Raw genomic sequence first — 27,875 nt, forward strand, 5'->3', positions numbered from 1 at the left:
CCATACTTTAGAAAGATGTGGACAAATTGGAGAGAGTCCAGAAGAGTGCAACAAAAACAATAAAAGGTTTAGAAAAACCTGACCTATGAGGAAAGGTTAAAAAAAACTGGATACATTTAGTCTTGAGAATAGAAGATTGATATGTCTTCAAATATGCTAAGAGCTGTTATAAAGAGGATATTGCTTGATTGATCTCCATGTCCACCGAAGGTAGGACAAGAAATAATTAGCTTAATTTTCAGCAATGGAGATTTAGGTTAGATATTAGGAAGCACTTTCTATAAGAGTAGTTAAGTTCTTGAATAGGGGACGCTGTGCAATCACCATCACTGGAGGCTTTTAAGAACAGGTTGGACAAACACCTAGCAGAGATGGTGTAGACATACTTCGTCCTGTCTCAGCACAAAGGGCTGGGCTAAATGTCCCCTCAAGGTCCCTTCCAGCCCTGCATTTCTGTGATTCTTTAAGTCCCTTCATTTCCTTAGTCTGTTACCATTGGATAGTTCTCTGCCCAGTTACGTTATGTTTTTGAAAATAGCTGTCAAAAATTACAACACAACATACTGTCATGTTGAATCATGTGTATTATGTAATTTAAAAATCAGAAAAATCCAAAAGTCAATTTATATTTTTCCATGTTTGTCCTTGTTGATGATTTTGTTACAATTTAACTCAATTTAGTAAAATTATGTAAAAGCATGAATTATAGAGTCTCTAGGAAGGCAGGGGAGTGAAAGCCATATGTAGACCTTCAAAGTTTCAAACCAAGGTGAATAGTAGGTTGTGGGTTTTTTTTAAGGAAATAATTTATATTTTATCTATAAAATAAATAACAAACAACAGAAAATGCTGAGAGTTGCTAAGATAACATGTTAGAAAATTAACACATTCCTTATCTGGGAAGGTGTAGTTTTTAGTATAGTACCAACACTTTTTATTGGTGAACATTTGGAGATGGGAAGAAAGATTAGTCGGGCATAGGAGTTTCCCTGTGCTATTCAAATTAAGTTCTGAAAATTTATATTTGCTGTAAAAATGAGATCTAAACAAGAATTGTCTTATGGTTTTCACTCATTTAAAATATGCAGTGTTTAGAGAGAAATAATTAACTTTAGCTTCTTTGTAGTTCTGAAGTATACAGATTAAATCTGGAACAAGGAAGGTACCTGAATTCTCTACAAACAGATGCTTCGTAAGTAACTACAATTTATCATGTTCATTACAATTTTTCCAGCAGGGGGAGCCAAATATTTATCTTGCTCATTATCAATAGCACATTCCATGCGCAATCCAAATGCACATTAATGTAAATAAAAGTATAGTTTGGAAGAAGCATGGTCAATTCTGAGCTTCATACTTTAAAAAAATCTTCACTCTGACAGTTAGACGTGTTCAGTTTATTTCTATGGATATTTTTTAATTGTCTAATCTGCTCTTTAAAATAGATTTTATGAAACTTCCTTTTGATTAATGTGCCCTCATATAACCATCCCCAGTGCTCTTCTGTCTAGCGATCATATGTTGGCTGATTTCTTGCAGTCTTCATGGCAGAAGTGGGTCTTGAGAAGGGACTTGGAGGAGGTGATAGACTTGTAAATCATTTCAGGGAAGATTTCAAGTACAAGAGGGGATGAGAAACAATAAGATATTTATGGAAGGAATGAATAAGCAGGCAGTTGAGGGTGGGATTGTTGGTAGGATCTTGGTTTTGGGATAAGCGTGATCATTAAAATTGTTGAAGTTCTTCTAAGTCATTTTGTGGGTCATTAAACTTTGCCCCTCTTTCTATTTTAGGGAGAATAATGTCTGTGACATAAATCCCATACACTGCTTATTTGCTACTGGGACAGCTGAGGTAAATGTTTAAATTAACCTTTCTCAGAACTGTGGTAGTATTTCTTTCTCATTTCTTGGTGATCATATGCAGATCATAGAAGTAAATCATAATATATAGCTGAAGAATTAATTTGATCTAATGTATTACGTTAAATGTGAATTGATTAAGATGTTGGACAGCATGGCTGTTTTCAGAGCATAATGCAAACACAATTTCTTGCACTATATTGGATGTGGAGACACTTATGATTCCACAAGAAAACAAAGAAAATAATCGTCACATTTAATTTTAAAATATAGACATATGTATAACTTAAGTAGCCTACACATATCCTGTTACTATTTTAGGATTTAACATTTTAAAGATATTCAGATCTGATCGTATTTTTTAGAAAAAGAAGAAAACTAAAATGTGGCAATTAGCATGTTATCACTTAAATCCAATCCTTCCATGAGCTGTTTGCCTTTACAATTAAAGTGGCTTGTCAATAGATCCAGCATCCTCTATAATTTTGATTTCTGGCTTTTGACAGGGCTAAATAATTGCACTGTAATCTTGAATTATATATTTTTTGTCATTAATTGTTTATACTGTATTTAGGGGAAAGTGGAATGCTGGGACCCTAGAACAAGAAATCGAGTTGGTGTGTTGGACTGTGCTTTAAGCAGTGTAACAGCAGATACAGAGTAAGTAATGATTGGCTGTTAGTGCATAATGTTAGGTCCTGATCCTACATTCCAGTCCTACTACACATCAGTAATCTCATCAACGTTAGTGTGTAAATGCTGTAGAATTGATCCTTTATCTGGAAAGTTAGGTCATTGGTCTGACAGGCAAAGGCTAACTTTTAAAAATGCACATCAACACAATGCTTGTGAAGAAGAACAATAATATTTCTGAAAAATGCATGTCATTGGTGTCCCCATTAGTTTTTGTATCTGATTTCTGAGTATATAAACAAACATTCAGTATTTTAAGCCATTAACTATAGGCATTTTAGCAAATATTCACAGTCTTTACTAAAAGGAAAATATAATTATAAACATTGTTCTTTTCAGGATAGATGGCTTACCATCTATTTCAGCACTGAAGTTTAATGGAGCTTTAAATATGGCTGTTGGCACATCCACTGGGCAGGTAGGCATGCTGTTGAATTAACTTTCTTTGCCGTAGATCTTGAGAGATACAGTTCTTCTACCAAAGACCTGGATCTTTTCAGACATTCAGTATAGTTGTTTTGAAGCCAGTTTGTACTAGCGAAGGAGTAAAATATACACAAACAAACATTTTTGTTTGCATACAAGATAGTAATACTCAACCTTAAGGCACAGAGTAACTTCATCAAGAGGAATTAAAGAGCTACAAAATAACAATGTAGTGATGTCCTGATGGGATGGCGCAAAATCCCCCCCACATGTACAACATCTCAGTGTAACTTTCGGTTGACTCAGTAGTGTGAGGAAGTTACTGTTTTTTGTGGTTCTGCAGCTTTTCAATTCAATGTATCATATCCACTCTCCTCCTACCCCACCTCCTGGCTATTGTAGTGAAAGGGGTTATTTTTCATCTTTCTTCCAACTGCTCCCGGGTGAAGTTAGGGATTGGCCAACTCAGTTCATTGATTCAGTATTACTTTGGCTGTCCATGTGTAGTGCAGTGTTACAATTTCTTCTGTCTTCAGTATTCTGTTTGACTGTAGAGCCCCAGGTTGAGTATTGTTTGTGTACATCTGCTTTCTGAGTACCTGTTCTGTATGTTTTGAGAGAGCCATTGACCTGAATGCTTGGGGTGCAAAGTCTACTGTTGCTGAACCAGAAGAATATTTAGTACTAGCATAGCTCTGCTCATGTGTAGAACTGGGTGCTTTACAAAGGTAAGTTAGCATTAGTCTCCACACTTTACATTTAGGAAATTGAGACACTGTCCAAGGCCCGATGACAGATCAGTGGGAGAGCCAGGACTAGAATTTAAGTCGCCTGAATCCCAGGCCAGGGTTCTTACCTACTGGACCACATTACTTCCCATAAAGGGAATGTGAACACTAATGTTTTCAATGAAAGAGTGAAAATGAAATTCCCAGGTAGTAAGTTGATTAAAAATTGCTAAATCCCAAGGGGCTTCTAAGAACCTGAGTTACATATTTTACTTGAAGTTACCTTGCCTTATCACCATCTTGTGCCATAAAGGAAAAATAGCACTGGAATACACTAGGCAGATGACAGCACAGATAACACTTCATTTTCGGTATTTACTAGGAAGTATGGTAAATGCTTACGTTCATATATAATTATCATAGTACTGAAGCATCCGTGTGGTATTGGTTTAAGACAGAGGTGGGCAAACTATGGCCTGCGGGCCACATCCAGCCCGCGGAACCATCCTGCCCAGCTCCGGGCCGGGGAAGCTAGCCCCAGACCCTCCTCTGCTGGCCACGCCGCCACGTGGGCAGTGCTCCAGGCGGTGGGGCTGTGCGCTCCCGCAGCGCAGAGCAGCAGTGTGTCTAGCTCTGGCCGGGCGGCGCGGCTGCCAGACATGCTGCTCTGAGCAGCATGATAAGGGGATGGGGGGTCCTGTGGGGCAGTCAGGGGACAGGGAGCAGTTGGATGGGGCAGAGGTTTGGAGGGGATAGGGGGGCAGGGAACAGGGGGGTTAGATGGGGGGGTCCCAGGGGGTGGTTATGGGCGGGGGTCCTGGGAGGGGGCAGTCAGGGGACAAGGATTGGGGGGTGGTTTGGATGGGGGGGGTTCTGAGGGGGGCAGTCAGGGGGTGGGAAGTGGGAGGGGGCAGATGGGGGCGGGGCCAGGCTGTTTGGGGAGGCACAGCCTTCCCTACCCAGCCCTCCATACAGTTTCGCACCCCAATGTGGCCCTTGGGCCAAAAAGTTTGCCCACCCCGGTATAAGAGATTAATTCAGAGTAAACCAGGCTTGTTTCATAAACAATAATCCGTTCAGAACTTCAACTGCTTCTTAGTTATATTTTTACAGACTTGTCTAAATACAAAAGTTGTACCAGTTTAACCTAAAGGTGAGTTGTACAAATTTAGTTTAACCGGTACAACACTGAGAGTAGGCCAGGTCTAGGTTGAACCCTCTTGATTAGATAGTACAGGGAATTCCTGTTGTCTTTATTTTTCCAGGTTTTGTTGTATGATCTCAGATCCAGTAATCCATTAATAGTCAAAGATCACCAATATGGCCTGCCTATTAAATCAATCCAGTTCCAGGATCCATTAGATTTAATAATATCTGCAGATTCACGAATCGTGAAAATGTGGAACAAGGACACAGTAAGTCTATTAAATTATTTTTCTTAATTTTGTTCGTGATTTGAACTTATGTCTTATGTCTGCATTTCAATATAGTGAGGTTTTTTTGTGTATCCTAATTTGCTTAGTATTGTTAGATTCTGTTTGACTTTACAAACACAGCCTTGGGAAAATCTTCAGTAAGCTGTTTGTGTATTCAGATGCACAGACTGTTTTCAACAGTTATATAGTTGCTTATAAGCCTTTTTTTAAAAAAGTAAAGGTCTAAAACATATGTAAAATTGGTGAGATGTAAAAAAAAACAAAACACAAAATGTTTTCCTTCCTCTGTCCTTTTGGCACAAAGTCTGTTTTGCCCAAAATGCCCTTAATTCATTTCTAACCCCTGTGATCAACATTCTGTAATTCAAGGAGTCAGATGCTTATATTTATATAACTATGCCAGTACAAAGAAGGAGAAATTAAGCCTACGCTCAAATCGCAATGTGCAATATGTTATATATTGCATTAACTGACTCATTTACAGTAGATCTTTTTAACCTTATAAGCTTAAAAGGCAGAGATACAGTTGAGCTCTCAGCCTGAATATCCATATGATGCAGGAGATGTCATCTTTGTCTTAATCTGTGCATTCATACTAATGTTCTGTATGGAATTTACTATGCGCAAATTAGCAGATCCATAATAGCGCTGTTGTAACTTAGTTTCATTTCAGGGTCTTGCATTATTTGCTGTTTTTCTCTTACCTGTGCTTGCATTACACTCCTCAATGACTCACTAGCTGTTCTGCTCCTGTACTCCTCTTCTGACTTGATGATGGACTTTATCAAGAGAAGTCACAGCCCATTCAGTAGTTTCCAAATGCTTTATAGCCTATTTCAGTCAGTCATCTAGGGTTGCACTATTATTTCTCCACCATAGGAAAACTACTTGCCTTTACAAACACTGAGAGGCCTTTTAGGTTCACCAGCTTTCGTACAGTTTTCTGTACGGTTGGTTGGTAACAAGCTCCTTTGCAGTAACTGTATAGTTAGTTACAAGACTTGATAAATCCTTGACTAGTGTGTAAACACCAGTGCTAGCCTCTCTCCATTTTTCTTAATTTCATACATTTCTCTCAACGACAGTTAAGCACCATAAAGCTTAGTAGGTGGTTCCTGAGGTGGGAAAAGAGAGAGTTTCTTACTGCAGGAGGCAGCGCTGGGTTTGGACTCTTTCCTAGAGTGGGTGCCAACTGGCCCCACCTCCACCAGATGTTGGTTCCTGAATATCTCTGGCTGAGTGCCAACTGTGCAGAGGGAGATTGGGGTGGAGAGTCTCTGGCTTTGATACCAGAGTAGCCCCGTGCTGAGACGTGCCTTCAGGTGGGGAGCGGGAGGCTTTTGTCTGCTGAGATGGGGGTGGGAGAATGCTCTTCTATTAATCATCAGGGAAAAGACCAGAGGTGGGTGGGGTAACAGCATTCGCCTGGGAGGTAGGTGCGACTGCTGCAGGGAAGGAAGAAGAGACGAGAAATGGGATCCAAGTTTGCTCTGCTTTTGTCCCTCATTTTAGAACACTGAGGACGTGTATGATCATGCTTTTAGTACTATGGCCTAAGTCTTAGAGGCTTCTTTCTTACCGGCTGTCTTTTAGGTGCTTTTATAAGCAAACATATCTGTGCTGTCTGGGTTTTCCCACTCTTAAAATAGTCTTGCTTCTGAGTCCCTCTAAATTTGCGCAATAATTCTGGATTCAGTGCAAAACAGGTTCTGACCATCGTGGTCATTAAAGCTCACTTGGCACGTTTCAGGTGAGTAAGAGTACATGTGCCATTTCTTCAATGATAACAGAAAGGGAAAGAATAATAGGAATAACTACAAGCTGGCAAAGAAGGGTATGAACCAAGTGGGTGCCAAATGGCTATTTCAGGGCTACAGCTGCTTTTCTCTGTCCAACTCAAAGGGCCAGTCATCAGAAAATTATGCTGCGAAAGTTTTCTATGAACGAATGACCCTGTACTCTGTGCAATCGGAGAGAGGTGCTTGCAGAGAAGGGACTGAATTCCTACATTTTCAAGCAAATCCTTTGCCTTTAGACATCCGCATCTTTGGTAGTAACCTAATGCTTAAAATATTTTTATATATTAGAATTTCAAGCGCTATGTTTCAGTGTGTTTTTTGCTGATGTTTCTATAATGAAAACGGAGACTGACATCAACTGCTTCCCTCATTCAGTGCCCTGCCATACGCTGTAGTTTCATTGTCCCGGCACCATTCTAATTGGTAATCACATTCTTCCTAGCTAAATTCCCCCTGTAGATTCTACATACGGTTTTCTTCACTTTGTCTAAATTGATGTGTAGTGTTGCTATGCGTTGTTAAACAAATCACATTCCACTCAAGAACAGGCTGTCTTTCAGTTACGGGTGAAGTGATCGGCATATATCACTCATATATCTCAGTTCGTGGTTGAGGATTTGAGATCCTCAACTGAACGGCATTGTATAAATGCCAAGTGGTATTAAATGGCTATTTATGATATAAGATTATACCCAGAATATACTGTATACCTAGTTTTCACCTCAGTGTAATTAAGAAGCAGGTTTGGCACCCTTCTATGTCAATTTGTTAGAACAGGCAGACGCTCATTCCTTCTATGCTGTCAGTAAAGGGATCCATTTTAAAATACTTAAAAACAAAACTTTTTTTTTTTAATTAAAAAACCCAACAATTTGGGTCACAAAATTATTTTAATGCCTATCTTGCCTATCAGTGGGATTATGTGTAGCAACATGAACTGAAAATGGCAAGGTTGTTCAACAACTAATCTTACCCTTTTCTTAATGTTGTGCAGCATTGTTTCCTGTTTATCTTTTTCTCCTGTTCTGTTACTTTGGATATTTTTTAAAATAGTGTCCTCTTGTCTTACTTCACTATAGTAGTTTGGCTGTAAACAGAGATGTCTTTTTTTTTTTTTCTTTTTTTCTTGATATATCGAGTCAAATTCCTGAAGAGACACAAAATCCTTAAACTGCGTACTTTTAATATCATTATTAAATCACTATTAACCTCTATTCCAGTCTTTCTAAGTTACTTACCACTGGATCCTCTTATTCAGACCTCTTTAATACAACGTTAATAAATTACAGGTAGTGTAAAGTGCTATGCCATGCCTTGTGTTACACACAAGAATAGGGTGGGAGAACCAAAGCCCACACCCAACCTGTCATTTCAGCTCTCTAGTATAGATGGGTTACTTATTAAAATGAGACTACATAGAACTGGCACATTCAAACTTTGCCGAAACGAGGGCTACATTGGCAACTTGCCTTGAACCTGAGAGCCCCATCCAACTTAAATAAAACGGAGTAGATTGCTGACATCCCCATCTTCAATGCAGCAGTCCCAAAAGGGAGATTACAAGTCCCAGCATGCAGTGTTGTATTTTGAGTTGAGCAACCGGTAGGCCACATATTCTTATTGAAGAGCTGGTCAGCCAGGGGCTACAATGTAGAATTCCTTGAGCTGCCTTTGCCATCAGAGTGCAAAGCCTTGTTTGTACCATGCCTTGCCTGCTGTACTCTTCCACTATATTTTTAATTTCCATAAGGGCTACTTTTTAATTGGTTTGTTTTATTGAACTTTGTAATTGCATCATTTGAAATCTAATGTTTTCTTCCTACTATTTCAGGGGAAAATATTTACTTCCATGGAGCCAGAACATGATATCAATGATGTCTGCCTTTATCCTAATTCAGGTATTTAAAATACCCTAAATACCTATTACATTCAACAGGTAAAGCACCTCCTGCCTCAGGCTGTGATCTCCTTAGCTGTCATAGTGATGGAGAGTCAGGCTTGGTTGACTTTGGTTGGTAGACTTTTTGTGGAGCTTCATGCGGTCTTATTTGTATCCTCCTTTCCTCTGAGTCGGTAATGAATCAGTGGACACTATGGTTATAGGCCACTGTACTGTCATTCGGAGGATCAGCTGCTTTTGGCCATTGAAAATCCCATGCCATTTTTCATAAGAGTAGCGGTTTTAGCTCTGTGTCCAGGCCAGGACCTAATTTGAGTAAGGAAAGTTTTCTTTTCAGAACTGGACAAGTTTTTTTTTTTCATTAGTGTTTTGACAAAAAAAAAAAACATTTAAAATGTTTGGGTTTTGTCATAATTTCCCATTTTAAAACCGACAATTTTGATTGTTTTGAAAAAGAATAATTTATTTTCCCATTCTGTCAATTCTCCATTCCCACAGATGTTTTTTCACTGTGTGTGGGAAGTTAGATGGGTGGGGGAATCTCAAAAAATTAAATGTTTGAATCTCAAATGAAAGGTTTTTTATTAGTTTTTTTTTGTTGTTGAAAAACAAAACAAATTTTTGAAAATTTTGGTAAGATTGGTTCTTTGGCAGCAGGCATATCCTTTGATTCACTATTGTTTTGCGGGAGGGTAAGAGGACTGACTGTTTTCACAGTAAAATCTGCTGTGTCATTGGCGTGTTAAGTCATGACTATGACACTACTGTCTTACAATTCAGTTTGGTCTTGCCTGTTATACGGCAAGCCAGCTCTGCTATAGTTAAGATTCAGGTGCACTTTATAATCTGCATGTCTACTTGGATTATCTTAAAATTTACTATGCTTCATAGAGGTGTAGGTGGTGTTAGTTGTCCTTGTTTGGGCTCAGAAGAGTAAGGGGTTCCTGAGATACAGCCCCCTTGGAAAAAACAGCATTTTACAAAATCTGGTTCTTATAATATTTTTTGCATGCACACCTGGGACTCTACCTACGTCTCTGATCATCCTCCAACTGATCTTAGTCTGTATTTATCTCACCTAGTGCATGGCACCCATTGCTTCTTTGGGGAAGCAATATTGACGAAGTTATTAAAGAAGAGTTTAGATCTCTAGAATGGCACATACCAAAACTATCAAGTCAACAAGACTGAAATACAGATGTGCAGCAAAAGTAGGACTAGAGGGTTTCCAGATACCTTGTTGACAGTATCTGGGTAGCTCAAGAGAAGATGCTGTGGTTATTGAACAGAGCTACACCCATGCACTGAGAGTTCAAACCCTAGCCTTATCAGGAGTCTGAGAATGATCTGTAGGCATACTGCTACTGTCTGTTTCTGTCTCTATTAAGGGTTTTTTGACTTTTGGGAAATGTGCCCAGTAAATTTAGAAGGAGCTCTGTTTTCTGAATGATAATCAATTACACATGTGCTGCGTAAATATATTAGAGTAATTGCTGGGTACTTGCTACTTTTCCACCTGGGGATTATTATAGCAGAGTGCTAGCATTGATTAACTGGAAGGAAGATGAAAGGCCTTTAGGATAATGTAATCATGTTTCCTGAACAATGAAACTGAGTGTCATTAAAGGAAACCAGGTCGCAGGATCATTTGATCAAGATGTACCTGATACACAGCCCTCTCCTACAAGGTGCTTATAACATTGTTAGATTCTCATAACTTTGTTGGTGCAGAGCTAGGGAATACAAGGGGTCAGAGCAGTAAGGTGGAATGTAGGAGGGTGTTGGAGTATTGCTGGAGGTGTGGGGGATGAGAGGGCAAAGGAGTTGGGGGAATAGGAGGAGAAGGGTCTAGGTGATGAGGGGGATAAATGGAAGGGCGGTAGGGACAAGGGATTGTGGGTGTCAGGAGGGAGTGGGGATTAGGGGTGGCAGGAAGTGGGTGGGGGATTAGAGGTTGGAGGCTTGTCAGCTTCACATTCTCCCCTTCTGTGTTCTGAGTCCCTCTCCCTGTTCCCCTGTGTGTGCCAGGATCTGGGGAGATCTGAGGCTGCCTTCCTTCCCCCGCATATGTGTGCTGGAATGTGGGTTGGGAGGGGTGTCTACCCCTCTCCGTATTCCCCCATGTGACCTGGTATTTGCGGGGACCATGGTTCCCCTGGAGGATCTGAATTCCTCTCTCTGTCCCCATGTGTGTGCCAGGATGCAGGGGGTGGGAGGACCCTGTTCCTCTGCGTGGTGAGCTGAGAACAAGCATGCATGGAAAATGCACCAAGTATACAGTGCTGAGTCCAGGATGGGGAGTGGCAAGGAGTATCTGTCCCTCCCCTCAGAAAATGTCCCCACTGACTCCATGCTAGTACCTATACTGTTCCTGCAGCCTCTCCCCAGTTCCTCAGTCTGCAGCTCCCACCCTGACACCTGGCTCTCCATGGGAGGACTCTTGTGGAGGGAGAACCAGGCTGTCTTGGACAGCAGAGACGGACAATGAGAAGATAGCACAGAGGGAGTGAAGGGATTAACAAGCAGCCAGTGCATTCTGTGGCCAGAGTAATTGACAGGAATCCAGAGGCAGTGCAAAGGGAGTGCTGGCCTGTGGTACATGGGGATGCTGAGAAATAATTTTTTTTATAAAAACAAGGAAATTAAATGTCCCCAACGTCCATTACCTCAGAATTAAGATTGCCTAGTGGAGCCTCGTACCTTTCTGGACATGGAGGCTGGCTAAACTTCTGAAAACCAGGAAATAGAGTTACAGTAATGCAAACTTCTGAAAACTAGGAAGCAGAGTTAAGGTGCAATCCATTGCAGTCTTAACTCTGCCCTTGGAGTGATGCTCCAATGTGCCCATAATATGCCTACTAACAATCTGCCTTTGCAGTTAGTGCAGAACACTCAGGGAACAGGGCACATGATTACTGTAGCACAGAGTTTAATACCTTATGCTTGCTAAGGCAAAACTTGTATTCGGGTGAGGGGTACTAGCCAGGAGCTACCTATACCTGCCCTGCACTCAAACACAGCCTTCTCTACAGACACAACAAAAAACTTGCTAAAGTGTACAATCCCTTTGTCCTTATGCACAGGATTCCATCAAACACTGTACTTTCATTTACCCATCATTAAACCTACAGACCACTTTCACATCCCACCTCACTATGGCAAGAAGGGCCCCTATGCACCACTACTTACACAACTTCAGAACTAGTGCTGAAATGAGGCATATTGCGTCCCTCAGGCTACACACGCACCTCTTTCCTTTTATATCACACACAGGGGGTGCCTTGGAGAGAGGCTCAGATCACTCCTTTTGTATATCTCCTTACATCACAATCACAGTTTTGCCAAGCTACTCAGCTAATCCCTCCGCCACTCGATACAACTTCTCATAACACAATGAAGGCAGCTGGAACACATGCACATAATTCCCAGTGACTGTTGCCATCTCAGGGGTGGAGGTGCAGAGTTAAGGTTGAGTTGGCATGTACCTTATCTGTACTTCCTGGTTTTCAGAGGTTTATATTCGGCCATTCTCCACGGTTTTGGAGGGCATGAGGTACCACTGGCCACCCTTAACTCTTCGTTATCTAAGTTGTGTTAACTAAGTTTTTGGGTGTATAATATTGATTGAGACATAATCATATTTCCATTGAGTAGAGAAATCTCTGCCCCATCTGCTTCTGTTCATTGCAAGTTTCTAAAGAACTTGTTTTTTTCAAACAGGCTCCAAATTAATACTTCCCATTGAAAAGAGAGTTCTTGCTTATTCCAGTCTGTGAAATCTCTTGCATATAAGAAGATTAGTCTGGTCTGTGGTTTGATAGGTGTGTCTCTGTTCTCATGAAAGATGGTCAAGGCTAACAAGCTGAGACAGCAGAAACATGCATAGGAGACTTCTTTGATCAAGACTCTCTTTTTCTGTTTCTCAAATTTCCCCTGTGGTATACACCCAGGTACTGTCCCTGAGACAGTTTCCTCCTCTAATTGTTGGTGGAAACTTCCCAAGATGCTTACCTTTACTGTCTTCTTTGAAGCATTAGGCATAATTGGTAAACTGCTTCTACCGTTCTGTCTTTGGGGTTTTCCCTGTTCGCTGAATGAACGGTTTTTCCTTTTCTAGTGGTAGTGAAATGCTAATGCTCCAAGGCACTGTTAATCCATGAAATAATCATAAATCGTTCTGGTTTTGTTTAGGTTGCCCATAAACTTTTCTGCGCTTGGTTTTTAACCTTGCTACTGTGACTCTCTTGGTGTTCCAGAAATATTCAGCCCTTTTTCGGTCTTCTAGAGTCCAACTGCATTGTGTATTTTTAATAAAGGGATTGGCTGGAAGGGATTATCCCCACCCATATTAATTGTGTGCCTCTATTTGGGTATAAATTGTATTTCTCCCCTCTGGCTACATGATGATTGATTGCATTATTCATAGTCTCAGTGGAATCTTTTAGAATGTTTTTAGGTCAGAAAGTTATCTAAATTGATGGTCCCCCCCCCCCCCCCCCACCACACTGCCCTTCATGCTTTTTCTTATTTGTATTATTTAAAGGTCATTTACATAGGAAAGTCAAATGACATAAATGCAGAAATATATGCTGAATGCCCTTACCTACTAGTTTGGGGGGGAGGGGGAGGGAAGGGAGAAGTATAGCATATCATTTGTCACATCAAATTTGTACAAAGCCTGTTGCCAGTTCCGGGTTTGCTTAGATTTAATAATACTTGACACTTGTACCTCACTTCTTGTCTTCAAAGCATTTCAGTTTGCACAATACCTCTATAAGAGTAGGTATTTCCCATTTTAAAGTTGCACAAATTGAGGTACAGCGATAAACTGGCTTGTTCAACAATATCATAAATACAGTTGACATCTGTGTCACAAGATCCTGGCTCCCACTTCTGTACTCAGACCATACGTCTGATTCCCAGAATGATGTATTCTGGGCCATCACCAATACTGTAAATGGCAGTTGCTTCACTGAGACGGTCTATAGATCCCCAAGTAACAGGAAACTAAAAATTGCTACCGATGAGGACCCTATCAATGCGAAGGAAATTTTTCGAAAATTTCACCCCAGAATTAACATTGTTTCATCTCCATTGGTGCTGACCACCAAGTTAAGCACAGTATTAATTAGACGCCCTCTGAGCAGAGTGAGAGGACCGTAGCAGCCCCTGGCAGCCCACATACAGTAGGGCTCATAACAGTGCTCACATCAGTGGAGATGAACCAGTATTAGCAATAATGGGATTTTTTTAAATAGGGCAATGAGGCAGGGATAAGCAACTTACTTGGGGCGCAGTTGACAGGCTCTATTCAAGTCCTAATCAGTTCTGTTTAGATATGCTGTAGTTAACACTTTTTTTTCCTCAAAGATCTTTCATGTTTACTCAGATTGCTATTCTAGTAACTGTTCCTTTTTAGTCTTATTTTATTTTAATAAAATTTGCAGTTACAGGGCTTTAGGAAAAAATAATTTAAGGGAAATGGAATTGATGTACAAATCTGCTTTGTATTGAATAGGACCTATTTTCTTAAAACACTTCTAAATAAAACAATAAAATAGATAAGCTAGTCTTTTATGGCGATTGGTTACACCATGTAATTGTCTCTCTCTTTAGGAATGCTGCTGACGGCCAATGAAGACCCTAAAATGAACATCTACTACATTCCAGTAAGTAATGCAAATAAGTTTGGCCCTGCTAGAAATATTTATGAAATATTGTTTTAAAACTGTCAGCACTTCAATGTAACACGTTTTCTTGTCCGATTGTTCTATAGTAAATTTTGTGTGCAGACTGAATTAATTCTGGAAATCTATAAATAGGGCTTCTACGCATGTGTAATAATTTGTAAAATCTATTGCTTAATCTCATACTAAACTAGATATTGGAAACAAAGTGTGGTGTATTTATATTACATCATTATTTTATTGAAAATCAATCCTGAAGCTTGCCACACTCTTAACAATTCCTAAATTGACTAGTGGCAGTGGGGAAATTCAGTCAGAGCCCAGGAGAGAGAATCTATCAACTTGTTAAGATAGATCATTAAATATAAAATGTGGAACTTACCGTCAAGATATAAACTGTTTTCTGAAATAATTACCCTAGCATCATAGTTCAGCTATAAGCACTATATCCATGGCTGCTGCTCTGACAGCCATCTTAATTTTGGTGGCAGTTCTTAGCACCTGGTTACCCAATGTCCTATTTGAATTGGAGCTTTTGATTTCAGAAATTTAAATATATCCTCAATCTTGAGGTATATTTTAACCAGGCTTGTACCCAATCTCTAGTTGCTCACATACAGCTTCTCCTGCATTTTAGTCTAAAGCATGCGTGTTTGGATTCTCTTTAAAGTGTATGCACACGTCTTTATCTCTACAGTGTTCAGGTGCTAATATACATGTGAACAATTTTACATGCAGAAAAGGATATAATGTCTTCTGCAGTTTCCACGATATGCTATGCATCCGATGAAGTGAGCTGTAGCTCACGAAAGCTCATGCTCAAATAAACTGGTTAGTCTCTAAGGTGCCACAAGTACTCCTTTTCTTTTTTCTGAAAATAGATAGGCCTTTCACCAATCATTATATTCATGTTGGCTCTATATCATGCATATAAACCAAAAATGTTGGTATATCTGACCACAGAGAGGGCCACCAAGCCTTTTCAACATTCTGGCAACGCTGCCCTTCCACAAATCTGACTTGCTCTATAGATTATCATTGTTCATTCAATAATTTGTTCCTTCTGAGTCCAGCATGTAGTTTGAAAGCTTTCTGTGGTAGCATATGAGTTATTGCAAAGTTCTCTCTTTAGGAAGATTGAAGTTGTGTTAAAAATGTTTCAATCTAGTGTCTTGTCAGTGTTTTCAGTTCAGCTGAATAATTTGGTGACTGTACTTCTTGTCTCTAAAACAGCTTGAAAATTTCCTGAGTATGTTGCAGTATCTTTTTTTGTGCATGTTATGAATATCACATGTGCTTTACAAATGTTGTAACTTACCTATATTCTGTTGTGATGGTGCTGGGTTTTGCAGTGACAAATCCAATGTTGTTTCATAATGAAAACATTTGCATGTATGCCTTCTTTTTCACAGACAGGCATGCTATGTTACAAAATGCTATACTCAGACTTATTTTGGTTAATTTCCTTTTCAATGAGTACACACGTATAAATTGTAAAACAACTAAAAAGAATCCATTTTGTCCATCTCAAAAGTCTGAAATTTTAAAAATCCTCCTAGCACTGTTGAATTTACACAGTGTTTCTGAATGCAACATTTTGCATTATATTTTAGATTATATCTGAGAAATGTAAATCACACATAGCCAGACATTCCCTAGTGTAGAGCATTTGTACTTGTACTTGTGTAGAGCACAAATTATTCCAGTTACAGTCAGCATTAGCCTAGACTCAGAATTTTCTCCTTTGCCCCATTTTCCCGTTAGCATATGTCTTAACTGTGTGTGAATCTATCCACTTTTGATTAGACCATGCCTTCTTTTGGAATTTTCCCATCACAAATACAAAATATGGTCCTGGAGAGAGAGACTAGCGCTTAGACACCCAAATGATAAATGTTCTATAAATACTTGTAATAGATGAAGTACGGGTTTTGCAGGACTGTAGCATTAGAGGAAATTGAATTTTGGTGTGGAGATCGTTGTCCAGCCATATAAGAAATTTAAATTGAGTTCTCTCTTTCACCTCATTGAGGCTGTTGAGTTTGAAGTCTACTGAGGATAATTTAAATACCAACATATGTTTTTAGTACAAAAATCTGATCCATTTAAAATGGAAAGTTCTGGTACACCATAAAATATATTGAATTTAATATCGAAGTAAACAGCTGGACTAGAGGGGAAGAAAGCCTGGAAAGGCAGTGCCACATAATTCAGGGGGTCCATGATGCATATTGAATCTAACGTGTCACGTGCTGAATTTGCGGTGAACTATTTCTTGAAGTTAAAAATGTGAAAATGTTTTTACAGGCTTCATAGTTAGCAAATGGAAATATAAAAGACAGAGATCAGGTTAGTCCAAAAATATTTCATGGCATTTATCACCAGGATTAACTCAGCATTTCTTAGTGTCTTCATGCTATAACTTTACTTTTTGAGCAGTCTGGCTCAGAAACAGGCGGATTCACATATCCACGTTTCCTGTAGTTTGCACGTCAGTAGAGGATTTAAAAACAAAAGTATTTTTTCATTTTTCTTCACACTTCTGGCGTCCTAAGTAATGTGATGGTTCCCTTGCAGAGAGACAAAAATTGCTTTAGCCCTGTGGCTACTCTGAGCAGATCTTAACCTCCAAGACCCAGCAGCTTGCTGTTCTAATTACTCCAGTTTTCCCCAGGCAAGTTTTTTGACGATTCTGGGATTGGTTTGAGCCAGGATTCAATTTTACCAACAAATAAGGGCTTAATTTATTTGTTTATTTGCTGCAAGTTAGGCATGAATAGTGCTTCAGATACCCTGTCTTTTTGAGATGCAGACAAGAGCTGATTTATTATCCTTTAGTTTCACAACCAAATAAATGCCCTCAGAAAGGGCTTACTAATGTACAAGGCAATGTTCCTTCAGAACCTTTCGGAATAATTTAATGTGCCACACTCGAATAAAATCCGTTCAACTGATCCTGTCTCTTAATTATTTAGCATGTGCATAGTCGTCTAGCCAAGTGATGGCATCTTCAGTGGCGTGATCCCATTCTTCTACGCCACCGCTGAAGCTAGTGAGCAGGAATTCATCAACAATGTGTGTCATCGTCTGTATTGCGCCGCAGCTGCATAAAGGGCTGTCACAAAAGCCCCAGTGATACTGGTTGGCTGCACAGAGACCTTGCCCGGTCCAGAACCTGTTCAACAGGGACCATTGGCAATGGGGCAGCTCATAACCAGGCAGGGAGATTGTGGGGTCGGCGACAAGGGACTGGTTGGGGATTATAACAGATATCCATTCCTCTCGCCAGAGTGTTTCTGCCCTAACATCCTGGCGTGGCGAATGAGACCATAATGGGTGAAGTGACCGCATACGTGCAGCTGGTGGTTTAAAAAGGTCATTTTGCAGCAGCAGGCTTGAGCTGGCATGTGCTTTCTCCAGGCTCCGGGAGGTGCTTAACTCAGGCAGCTCCCAGAAGTTGCCAGCATGTCCGGCTGCTAGGTGGAGGGGTCAGGGGGCTCTGCGTGCTGTCTGCGCCTGCAGGAGCCACCCCTGCAGCTCTCATTAGCTATGGTTCCTGGCCAATGGGAGCTGTGGAGCCGGTGCTCTTAGTGCAGGCAGCACACAAAGCCCCCTTGCCACCCCTGCACCTAGGAGCCAGACATGCCACTGCTTCCGGGAGCCGCACGGAGCCAGGGCAGGCAGGGAGCCTGCCTTAGCCCTGCTGTACCGCTGACCGGACTTTTAGCGGCCCGGTCAGCAGTGCCAACCGGAGCCACTAGGGTCCCTTTTTGACCAGGTCGAAAACCAGATACCTGGCAACCCTAGATAACATTTAGTCATGTCCCAAAGGGAGCACAGAGGCAGGATGCCTTCAGGAGCTCCCTGGTACACCAGAACATAGATGCTGCTACGCTCATATATGTAGCAGGGATGGTAATGGATGTGTCTGCTCTATACCCCATCGTCACCCCTTTTGGAGTGCAGCATGTACCCCCAGAATAGTTGTAAGGGAGTTGTGCCTATATGCCTCAGGGCCCAGAGACTGCAGTACTGTCAAGGCCTTGTGCAGACCTTTAAATGGTTCCTTACTCCCTCCCTGCACTGCATAAAGGCCAAGTGGAATTTGGCCCTTGATGAGACGTTTTAATTTTATTTGGCTTATATGTCAAAGGGCCTGGCGTAGAAATTCTATTCTTGTTTTATTCTGTTGGCCTTAATGAGGGCAAGTGCCTCTAAACTGAATTGGGCAGTTTGGCAGAGGCTTAATAGTTACCTACAGCTTATGCAAACATTCGGAACCTGCATCCCATGAGCCGGTTTCCTGATACGTGTGTGCCTCAGGAAGCTACGATTTGATGTGTGCCTCAGGAAGCTTGAAATCAAAGGTATGTGTGCTTTGGGATATTTGAAGGCTATTGATGTTAAAAGTGTGCACTGAGACTGCTGCTAGGGAGATGAGGAGGAAAAATCTGTTGGGGCAGTGAGGTCCAATGGACTGAGATCTGAAATTGGAACCAGGAACTCTTTCGCTCTAATTGCAGCTGTCCGATAAATAGATTCATAGGTTTTAAGGCCCAAAAGGACCACTGTGATCCTCTAGTCTGTCCTCCGTTTACATAATGCCTTCTGTTCAAGGATTTCAGAACCCCTAATATAAGGGTTTGAGAGTCTTAAATTATCACTGAGTGAGAAAAACACTGTTATCGACATTTAAAAATGAGATGGGGAAATTGAGTCTCTGAAAGGTCATATGATGAGTATATAGGGACAAACAGGGTTAGAATGCAGGGCTGAAGCCTTGGTTGCATGCCTAGTCCTCTAGCCTCATTGGCAAATTACTTATTAGTGTCTGTTTTCCCCCATACAAATTATGGATATAAGATTGCTGACATGTAAATCCTCAGGGCATCTCTGTGAGGCAGATGTTTTACCACTGAAAATGGGAAGCTCTATATCAGGGGTCTCAAACTCAAATGACCACGAGGGCCACATGAGAACTAGTGCATTGGCCCAAGGGCTGCATCACTGACACCCCACCCTTGCTGCCCCTGGCCCCGCCCACGCTCTGCCTCTTCCCACCCCTTCCCTGCCCTCATTCCAACCCCTTCCCCGAAGTCCCCACCCCAACCCTGCCCCCAGGGGATGCAGGAGGGGTGCGGGGTGTGGCAGGGCTCAGGGCAGGGAGTTGAGGTGCAGGAGGCGTGCAGGGTACAGTAGCGGGCTCAGGGCAGGGAGTTGGGGTGTGGGGTGCAGGAGGGGTGAGGGGTGTAGCAGGGGGTTGGGGTGCAGGATGCAGCAGGGGGCTCAGGGCAGGGAGTGCAGGAGGTGCGCAGGGTGCGGCGGGGGCTCAGGGCAGGGAGTTGGGGTGTGGGATGCAGAAGGCGAAAGGGGTGCAGCAGGGGGTCAGGGTGCAGGGTGTGGCAGGGGGCTCTGAGCAGGGGGTTGGGGTGCACGAGGGGTGTGGGGTGCGGGCTCCGGCCCAGCGCTGCTTACCTAGAGCGGCTCCGGGGTGGCAGTGGCACGTACCGGGGCCAGGGCAGGCTCGCTGCCTGCCCTGGTCCCTGCTCCCGTGTCTCCCTGCTCCGCTCTGCTCCAGGAAGCCGCTGGAACCACATCCGTGGGGGTGGGGGGCACATGGCTCCGTCTGCTGCACTTGCTGCTCCTCCAGGTATAGAATCATAGAATATCAGGGTTGGAAGGGACCTCAGGAGGTCATCTAGTCCAACCCCCTGCTCAAAGCAGGATCGATCCCCGACTAAATCATCCCAGCCAGGGCTTTGTCAAGCCTGACCTTAAAAACTTCTAGGGAAGGAGATTCCACCACCTCCCTAGGTAACGCATTCCAGTGTTTCACCACCCTCCTAATGAAAAAGTGTTTCCTAATATCCAACCTAAATCTCCCCCACTGCAACTTGAGACCATTATTCCTTGTTCTGTCATCTGCTACCACTGAGAACAGTCTAGATCCATCCTCTTTGGAACCCCCTTTCAGGTAGTTGAAAGCAGCTATCAAATCCCCCCTCATTCTTCTCTTCTGAAGACTAAACATCTCCAGTTCCCTCAGCCTCTCCTCATAAGTCATGTGTTCCAGTCTCCTAATCATTTTTGTTGCCCTCCGCTGGACTCTTTCCAATTTTCCACATCCTTCTTGTAGCGTGGGGCCCAAAACTGGACACAGTACTCCAGATGAGGCCTCGCCAATGTCGAATAGAGGGGAACGATCACGTCCTTCGATCTGCTGGCAATGCCCCTACTTATACATCCCAAAATGCCATTGACCTTCTTGGCAACAAGGGCACACTGTTGACTCATATCCAATTTCTCGTCCACTGTAACCCCTAGGTCCTTTTCTGCAGAACTGCTGCCAAGCCATGCGGTCCCTTGTCTGTAGCGGTGCATTGGATTCTTCCGTTCTAAGTGCAGGACTCTGCACTTGTCCTTGTTGAACCTCATCAGATTTCTTTTGGCCCAATCCTCCAATTTGTCTAGGGCCCTCTGTATCCTATCCCTACCCTCCAGCGTATCTACCACTCCTCCCAGTTTAGTGTCATCTGCAAACTTGCTGAGGGTGCAATCCACACCATCCCCCAGATCATTTCTGAAGATATTGAACAAAACCGGCCCCAGGACCGACCCCTGGGGCACTCCACTTGATACCGGCTGCCAGCTAGACATGGAGCCATTGATCACTACCCGTTGAGCCCGACAATCTAGCCAGCTTTCTATCCACCTTATAGTCCATTCATCCAGCCCATACTTCTTTAACTTGCTGACAAGAATACTGAGGGAGACCGTGTCAAAAGCTTTGCTAAAGTCAAGGAACAACACGTCCACTGCTTTCCCTTCATCCACACAACCAGTTATCTTGTCATAGAAGGCAATTAGATTAGTCAGGCATGACTTGCCCTTGGTGAATCCATTCTGACTGTTCCTGATCACTTTCCTCTCCTCTAAGTGCTTCAGAATTGATTCCTTGAGGACCTGGTCCATGATTTTTCCAGGAACTGAGGTGAGGCTGACTGGCCTGTAGTTCCCCGGATCCTCCTTCTTCCCTTTTTTAAAGATTGGCACTACATTAGCCTTTTTCCAGTCATCTGGGACCTCCCCCGATCGCCATGAGTTTTCAAAGATAATGGCCAATGGCTCTGCAATCACATTCGCCAACTCCTTTAGCACTCTCGGATGCAACGCATCCGGCCCCATGGACTTGTGCTCGTCCAGCTTTTCTAAATAGTCCCGAACCACTTCTTTCTCCACAGAGGGCTGGTCACCTTCTCCCCATGCTTTGCTGCCCAGTGCAGTAGTCTGGGAGCTGACCTTGTTCGTGAAGACAGAGGCAAAAAAAGCATTGAGTACATTAGCTTTTTCCACATCCTCTGTCACTAGGTTGCCTCCCTCATTCAGTAAGGGGCCCACACTTTCCTTGACTTTCTTCTTGTTGCTAGCATACCTGAAGGAAACCCTTCTTGTTACTCTTAACATCTCTTGCTAGCTGCAACTCCAGGTATGATTTGGCCTTCCTCATTTCACTCCTGCAAGCCCGAGCAATATTTTTATAGTCCTCCCTGGTCATTTGTCCAATCTTCCACTTCTTTTAAGCTTCTTTTTTGTATTTAAGAGCAGCAAGGATTTCACTGTTAAGCCAAGCTGGTCGCCTGCCATATTTACTATTCTTTCTACACATCGGGATGGTTTGTCCCTGTAACCTCAATAAGGAGTCTTTAAAATACAGCCAGCTCTCCTGGACTCCTTTCCCCCTCATGTTATTCTCCCAGGGAATCTTGCCCATCAGTTCCCTGAGGGAGTCAGAGTCTGCTTTTCTGAAATCCAGGGTCTGTAGTCTGCTGCTCTCCTTTCTTCCTTGTGTTAGGATCCTGAACTCGACCATTTCATGGTCACTGCCTCCCAGGTTCCCATCCACTTTTGCTTCCCATACTAATTCTTCTCGGTTTCTGAGCAGCAGGTCAAGAAGAGCTCTGCCCCTAGTTGGTTCCTCCAGCACTTGCACCAGGAAATTGTCCCCTACATTTTCCAAAAACTTCCTGGATTGCCTGTGCACCGCTGTATTGCTCTCCCAGCAGATATCAGGGTGATTGAAGTCTCCCATGAGAACCAGGGCCTGCGATCTAGTAATTTCTGCCAGTTGCCGGAAGAAAGCCTCGTCCACCTCATCCCCCTGGTCTGGTGGTCTATAAGTAGACTCCCACCACGACATCACCCTTGTTTCTCACACTTCTAAACTTAATCCAGAGACTCTCAGGTTTTTCTGAAGTTTCATACTTGAGCTCTGAGCAGTCATACTGCTCCCTTACATACAGTGCAACTCTCCTACCTTTTCTGCCCTTCCTGTCCTTCCTGAACAGCTTATATCCATCCATGACAGTACTCCAGTCATGTGAGTTATCCCACCAAGTCTCTGTTATTCCAATCACATCATAATTCCTTGACTGTGCCAGGACTTCCAGTTCTCCCTGCTTGTACCTCCCCTGAAGCTCCCATTGGCTGCGGTTCCCTGTTCCCGGCCAATGGGAGCTGCAGGGGTCGGTGCCTGGAAGTGAGAGTTATGCATGGAGCCCTCTGCTGCCCCCTCCCATTCCCTCCCCTCCTGCAGAGGCATGGTTCTGGCCACTTCAGGGAGCAGCACGGGGCTCACGGTGCCACGGGGTAGGCAGAGGGGCGTGCCGGAGTTGGGGCACGGGGAGCTTGGCTGGCCGCATGAAAGAACCGCGGGCCGCGTGTTTGAGACCCCTGCTCTATATTATGGAGGGATAACAATCGTTCCATATTTGAGATTTTGACCAGCTTTCTGTTTCTGTCTTTACTCCCTGATGTTGCTAAAATTACATTAATCCACCTGTAGCTTCTTGTATGGTGTAATAAAATGACTGTGTGACTATGTCATTCTCCAGCTCCTAGCTCAGAGCAGTCAGAATACTGCTGCAGCTCCTAGAGATTGTCATTTCAGTTGTGGAGCCAAAGGTCCTGGATTCCCATCCTGGCTGATGACTATGTTATATGGGTGAAATATGTGGGATGTTCTCAGTTTTCTCCCATTTCATAAATTTTGTTTTGTAAAGTTTGGGAGCAATTGTATAAGGCTCGTCTTAGCTGACAATTTGAAAAAAATCAGTGTGTTGTACATTTAAAAAAAGTTTTTAATGTTTTCCTACCTTGTAACTGAAAGAGCTGTGCAGATGCCAGTTTGACAGATGCCTGCCTACATCATAAATTGGTGCTGAACTTAATTGAGATCAGAAATCCAGTTACAAATATCCTGGAGTCCCTGTAAGGTGAAGCAGTTCATTAATAAATTCTAAGGCCAGAAGGGACCATTGTGATAATCTAGTCTGACCTTCTGTATAATACAGGCCATAGAACTTCCCCAAAATAATTTCTAGAGCGGATCTTTTAGAAAAACATCTAGTCCTGATTTAAAAATTGTCAGGGATGGGGACTCCACCATAACTCTTGGTAAACTGTCCCAATTAATTAGTTAAATAGTTAAACACTGTTAAAAATGTGTGCCTTATTTTCAGTCTGAAGTTTTCAACTTCTGGCCATTGGATTGTGTTGTACCATTCTCTGCTAGATTGAAGAGTCCATTACTAAATATTTGTTCCCCATGTAGGTACTTACAGACTATAATCATGTCACTCCTTAATCTTGTCTTTAAGATAGACTCATGGAGCTCAATCTGTTTATCACTAAAGGCATGTTTTCTAATTGTTTAATCATTCTCCTGGCTCTTCTCTGAATCCTCTCCAGTTTATCAACATCCTTCTTGAATTGTGGGCACCAGAACTGGACACCGTATTCCAGCAGTGGTTATACCAGTGCCAAATGCAGAGGTAAAATAGCCTCTTTACCCCTACTAAAGATTCTCCTGTGTATGCATTCCAGGTCTGCCTTTCCCTTCCCCTCCCTTCCAATAGCTAGATTTCACGGCAGAGGTCTGATTTCATGGTCCGTGACACATTTTTCACGGCTCTGAATTCGCTAGGGCCCTAGCGATTATATTGCTCCTGGTGGTCTGATCTATGGACCACGTTCATTTATGTGTTGAGGTCAAGGCTGAAGTAGTCTGTGCAGGTGCAAGGGATTGTGCCTCTTTGATGCTATGGAACAGGTTCCCGCAAGTAGGTTCCAAATCCTACAAGAAGGTTGTGGAAAAATTGGAAAGAGTCCAGCGGAGGGCAACAAAAATGATTAGGGGGCTGGCGCACATGATTTATGAAGAGAGGCTGAGGGAACTGGGATTATTTAGTCTTCAGAAGAGAAGAATGAGAGGGGATATGATAGTTGCTTTCAACTACCTGAAAGGGGGTTCCAAAGAGGATGGATCTAGACTGGTCTCAGTGGTAGCTGATGACAGAACAAGAGGTAATGGTCTCAAGTTGCAGTGGGGGAGATTTAGGTTGGATATTAGGAAAAACTTTTTCACTAGGAGCGTGGTGAAGCACTGGAATGGGTTACCTAAGGAGGTGTTGGAATCACCTTTCTTAGAGGTTTTTAAGGTCAGGCTTGACAAAGCCCTGGCTGGGATGATTTAGTTGGGGATCGGTCCTGCTTTGAGCAGGGGGTTGGACTAGATGACCTCCTGAGGTCCCTTCCAACCCTGATATTCTATGATTCTGAGTTATCTCTGCTGAACAAAGTGCTAAGGAAAGCAAGGGGCTGAAGCTGTTTAATACTGATGCCTCGAAACTGGATACATGGACCTACTCAATCCTTGCTTAAGTATCTCAAAGCAGACTGATTCTCATTTCCTAGACTTAAAGACAACTGATGTGGGGTTACATACTTATACCAAATCTGCATACTTTAGTGTATTGGTCTGGTTGTTAAAAGAGGAGTGTGGAATTTTTCTAAATTAGAAGTGTCTCCTTTAGAAGTTGTTGACTTTCCTAAAGTCTTGGCATACAGCCACATAGACTGGCTTCTCTGACTGGAAGTAGTTTAGCTTCTGGTGCAAGGAAGAGATGTTAGTCTCTAAAACTTCCTAGAACATCTTTGACTTTCAGGTGGCTTTGGAAAATAACTTGATTCCTTAACCCTTTCCTGGTTCAGGTCTGGTGTTCTACATGAAACTTGAAAATGCTTCAAGATCACCTTGTGGGGATTTTTCCCCTTGATTCATTTCTTAAAGAAGTATCTTTAAAAGGTTCTGGTTTTAATAGAATACTCTCTTTCAGCCTCAGTTTTTATGTTTTGTTATGTGGGCATGTCTCCTTATGGCTCCATCCTCTGAATGTCTCTTCATTGTGATTTCTTCATTCCTGGTTTCTTGCTATGGCCAAATCCCACAATCCTTGGTTGGTGCAGAAAGTTTGCATTGCAGGAGGAACCTTTAAGTGGTTGGGCCCTGTGTGGAAAAAGTTAAGAAACACATAGTGAAGGATGCAGGGCTTGCATCCATTTACCAGTTGATACTTTAATAGAAGTAGACCAGCAGAGAGTGCCAGAAACAATATTGATTGTAGTTGTTGCTTCCTGTAGATGGCAAGAACTGCATCCTATTTGTTATGTAGTGCAAAGCAAAAAAGTAGTCGTCTTGAAATAGACTTTATCAGTTACATTGTGCATTTATCAAATGTTAGCCTATTCTGTTTACAAAAGAAAGAAAGCTATCAATCTGGATCTTAATTCTCTGGGCGTTCCAAGTCTTTTCTAAAAACTCATTTTTTCTGCAATACTCAAAGCCATTGACCTGTGTCAGTGAAATGTCGAGCTTTATGTCAAGGTGGAGAGATCAAATTCTCATTCCTTTCTCTGTTATTCCCATTGTGCTCTCTTACTTGTCTTTTGTAAATTGCAAGCTCATTGCGGTAAAATGGTTGTAGAACTAAGCACATTGACAATTCAGAAATAGTTAATAAATTGGCATCAGCCACGGTAGACTTTGATTTTTCTTTAGGACATTCTATTGTTTTGTACTAGGTAGTATTAGATCACTGTGGGATCAATACTGTCACTAGGCCTTTTTAAAGCACACACTGTTGGATGAACTTTAGAAGACCAGTGATGTGTATCCTTCAATGTAATCCCTACTGTCCTAATTTTAGGTGAGGTGAAAGGCAACCATGAAGCAAATGAATTGTACCATAAGCTCATCGACTTTGATGAAGCACTATGAAATGTAGAACAGTCTCGAATCCCCAAATTAAAATCACTGGTAACATAAAGTTAGTACAGTAAAGAAGATGAGATAAGAATTAAAATGCTATCCTCCAAATGGAATATTGTGACATTCTGTAAAACCACTTAAACATGTCAGTGGAATTCTCCCTCCCCCCCCCCCCCCCCCCATTGTAACTGTAGTTAACTGTAGTCATCAGGGGCCTTAAAGTCAGGATTCTGTTCCCAGCCCTACCATTGAATCTCTGCTCTTGCCGAGTTTTAGGCCAAAATTTTCAAAAACTGACCACTAATTTTGGGTGTCTAACTTGCCACATCTGGGCCGAATTTTTAGAGGTGCTGAGTACCTTCAGCTTCAGCTGAAGTAAAAGCAAATCAATTCTCAACATTTTAAAATAAATATATATATATCAATGTCAAGTTGAACTTCTTCCAAAATAAGTGGATACTTTTGAAAGTTTTGGCCTTAACATTTCTTCATCAGTAATACAGCTAACAGGGATGTTTGGGGGTTGTCATGGAATCACAGGGGCTGGTCTATGCCCCAGCCTGTAATCAGTCCCTTGGGAGTGACCCTTTTAATGTGCTGAGCCCTAGGGGTCCACACAGTTTCACAGGGGCAAGCCTGCCACCTCTACAACCCCAGACTGGGCCTTTGGGAATCCGCGATCCCTGTCTTTTCTCTGTGGCTCCCTGCAATGAATCCAGGCAAGCCAGATTCCTGTGGGAGGCTTGCTCTGTACCCCTTCAGGATTCAGTGTTCTCAGTAAGTATCTGAGGATCTCAGTAAGTAAGTAGCACCACTACTACAGCCTTTTCAAAAAGAAGGTAACAATTTATTAGTCATCTGGCTACAGAATCTGAAAGTCCATAGGTTAACGTAGAGAAACTAAGGTTAAGACACAATCTGTACTGGCTAAAGCCAGGGCGCCGTTGAAAGCTTTGGCCTTGGGCTGTGCTAGGAACCATCTTGGTTTGCTTTCTCTCTGTCCCTTTGTTAGTCTCGGTCAGAGCTGCTGTCTCTTTGCAAAGGCCAGCTCTTACCACAGCCACCTGACGCCTTTCAATTTTGTTCTCTGGCTCAAGGCCTTTCTCTGATTCCCTGCGGGTGGGGTGGCCATGGGGGCAATCTCCTGCCTCTTGGCTGTTGGTTGCTAGGTGTGAGTGTCCTGGCGATTGAGGTTACCATTGTCTTTTGGGATCCTCTGTTGATATGGGTTGGTTTC

General features: G+C 42.5%; 1 protein-coding gene across 3 annotated transcripts in view; it reads left to right on the forward strand.

Moving 5' to 3' along the window:
- NOL10 (nucleolar protein 10) overlaps positions 1-27,875 on the forward strand; it is a 93,873-nt gene that overhangs the window by 18,790 nt on the left and 47,208 nt on the right. For all 3 annotated transcript variants that reach the window (XM_037894060.2, XM_037894061.2, XM_037894062.2), the window contains 7 exons: positions 1,127-1,192; positions 1,795-1,855; positions 2,438-2,523; positions 2,896-2,974; positions 4,976-5,125; positions 8,777-8,843; positions 14,462-14,514. In XM_037894060.2, the coding sequence (XP_037749988.1) occupies positions 1,127-1,192; positions 1,795-1,855; positions 2,438-2,523; positions 2,896-2,974; positions 4,976-5,125; positions 8,777-8,843; positions 14,462-14,514 (562 nt within the window). The remainder of the gene's footprint in view (positions 1-1,126; positions 1,193-1,794; positions 1,856-2,437; positions 2,524-2,895; positions 2,975-4,975; positions 5,126-8,776; positions 8,844-14,461; positions 14,515-27,875) is intronic.

This window comes from Chelonia mydas, chromosome 3, assembly GCF_015237465.2.
Source record: "Chelonia mydas isolate rCheMyd1 chromosome 3, rCheMyd1.pri.v2, whole genome shotgun sequence".
NCBI classification, from domain to species: Eukaryota; Metazoa; Chordata; order Testudines; family Cheloniidae; genus Chelonia; species Chelonia mydas.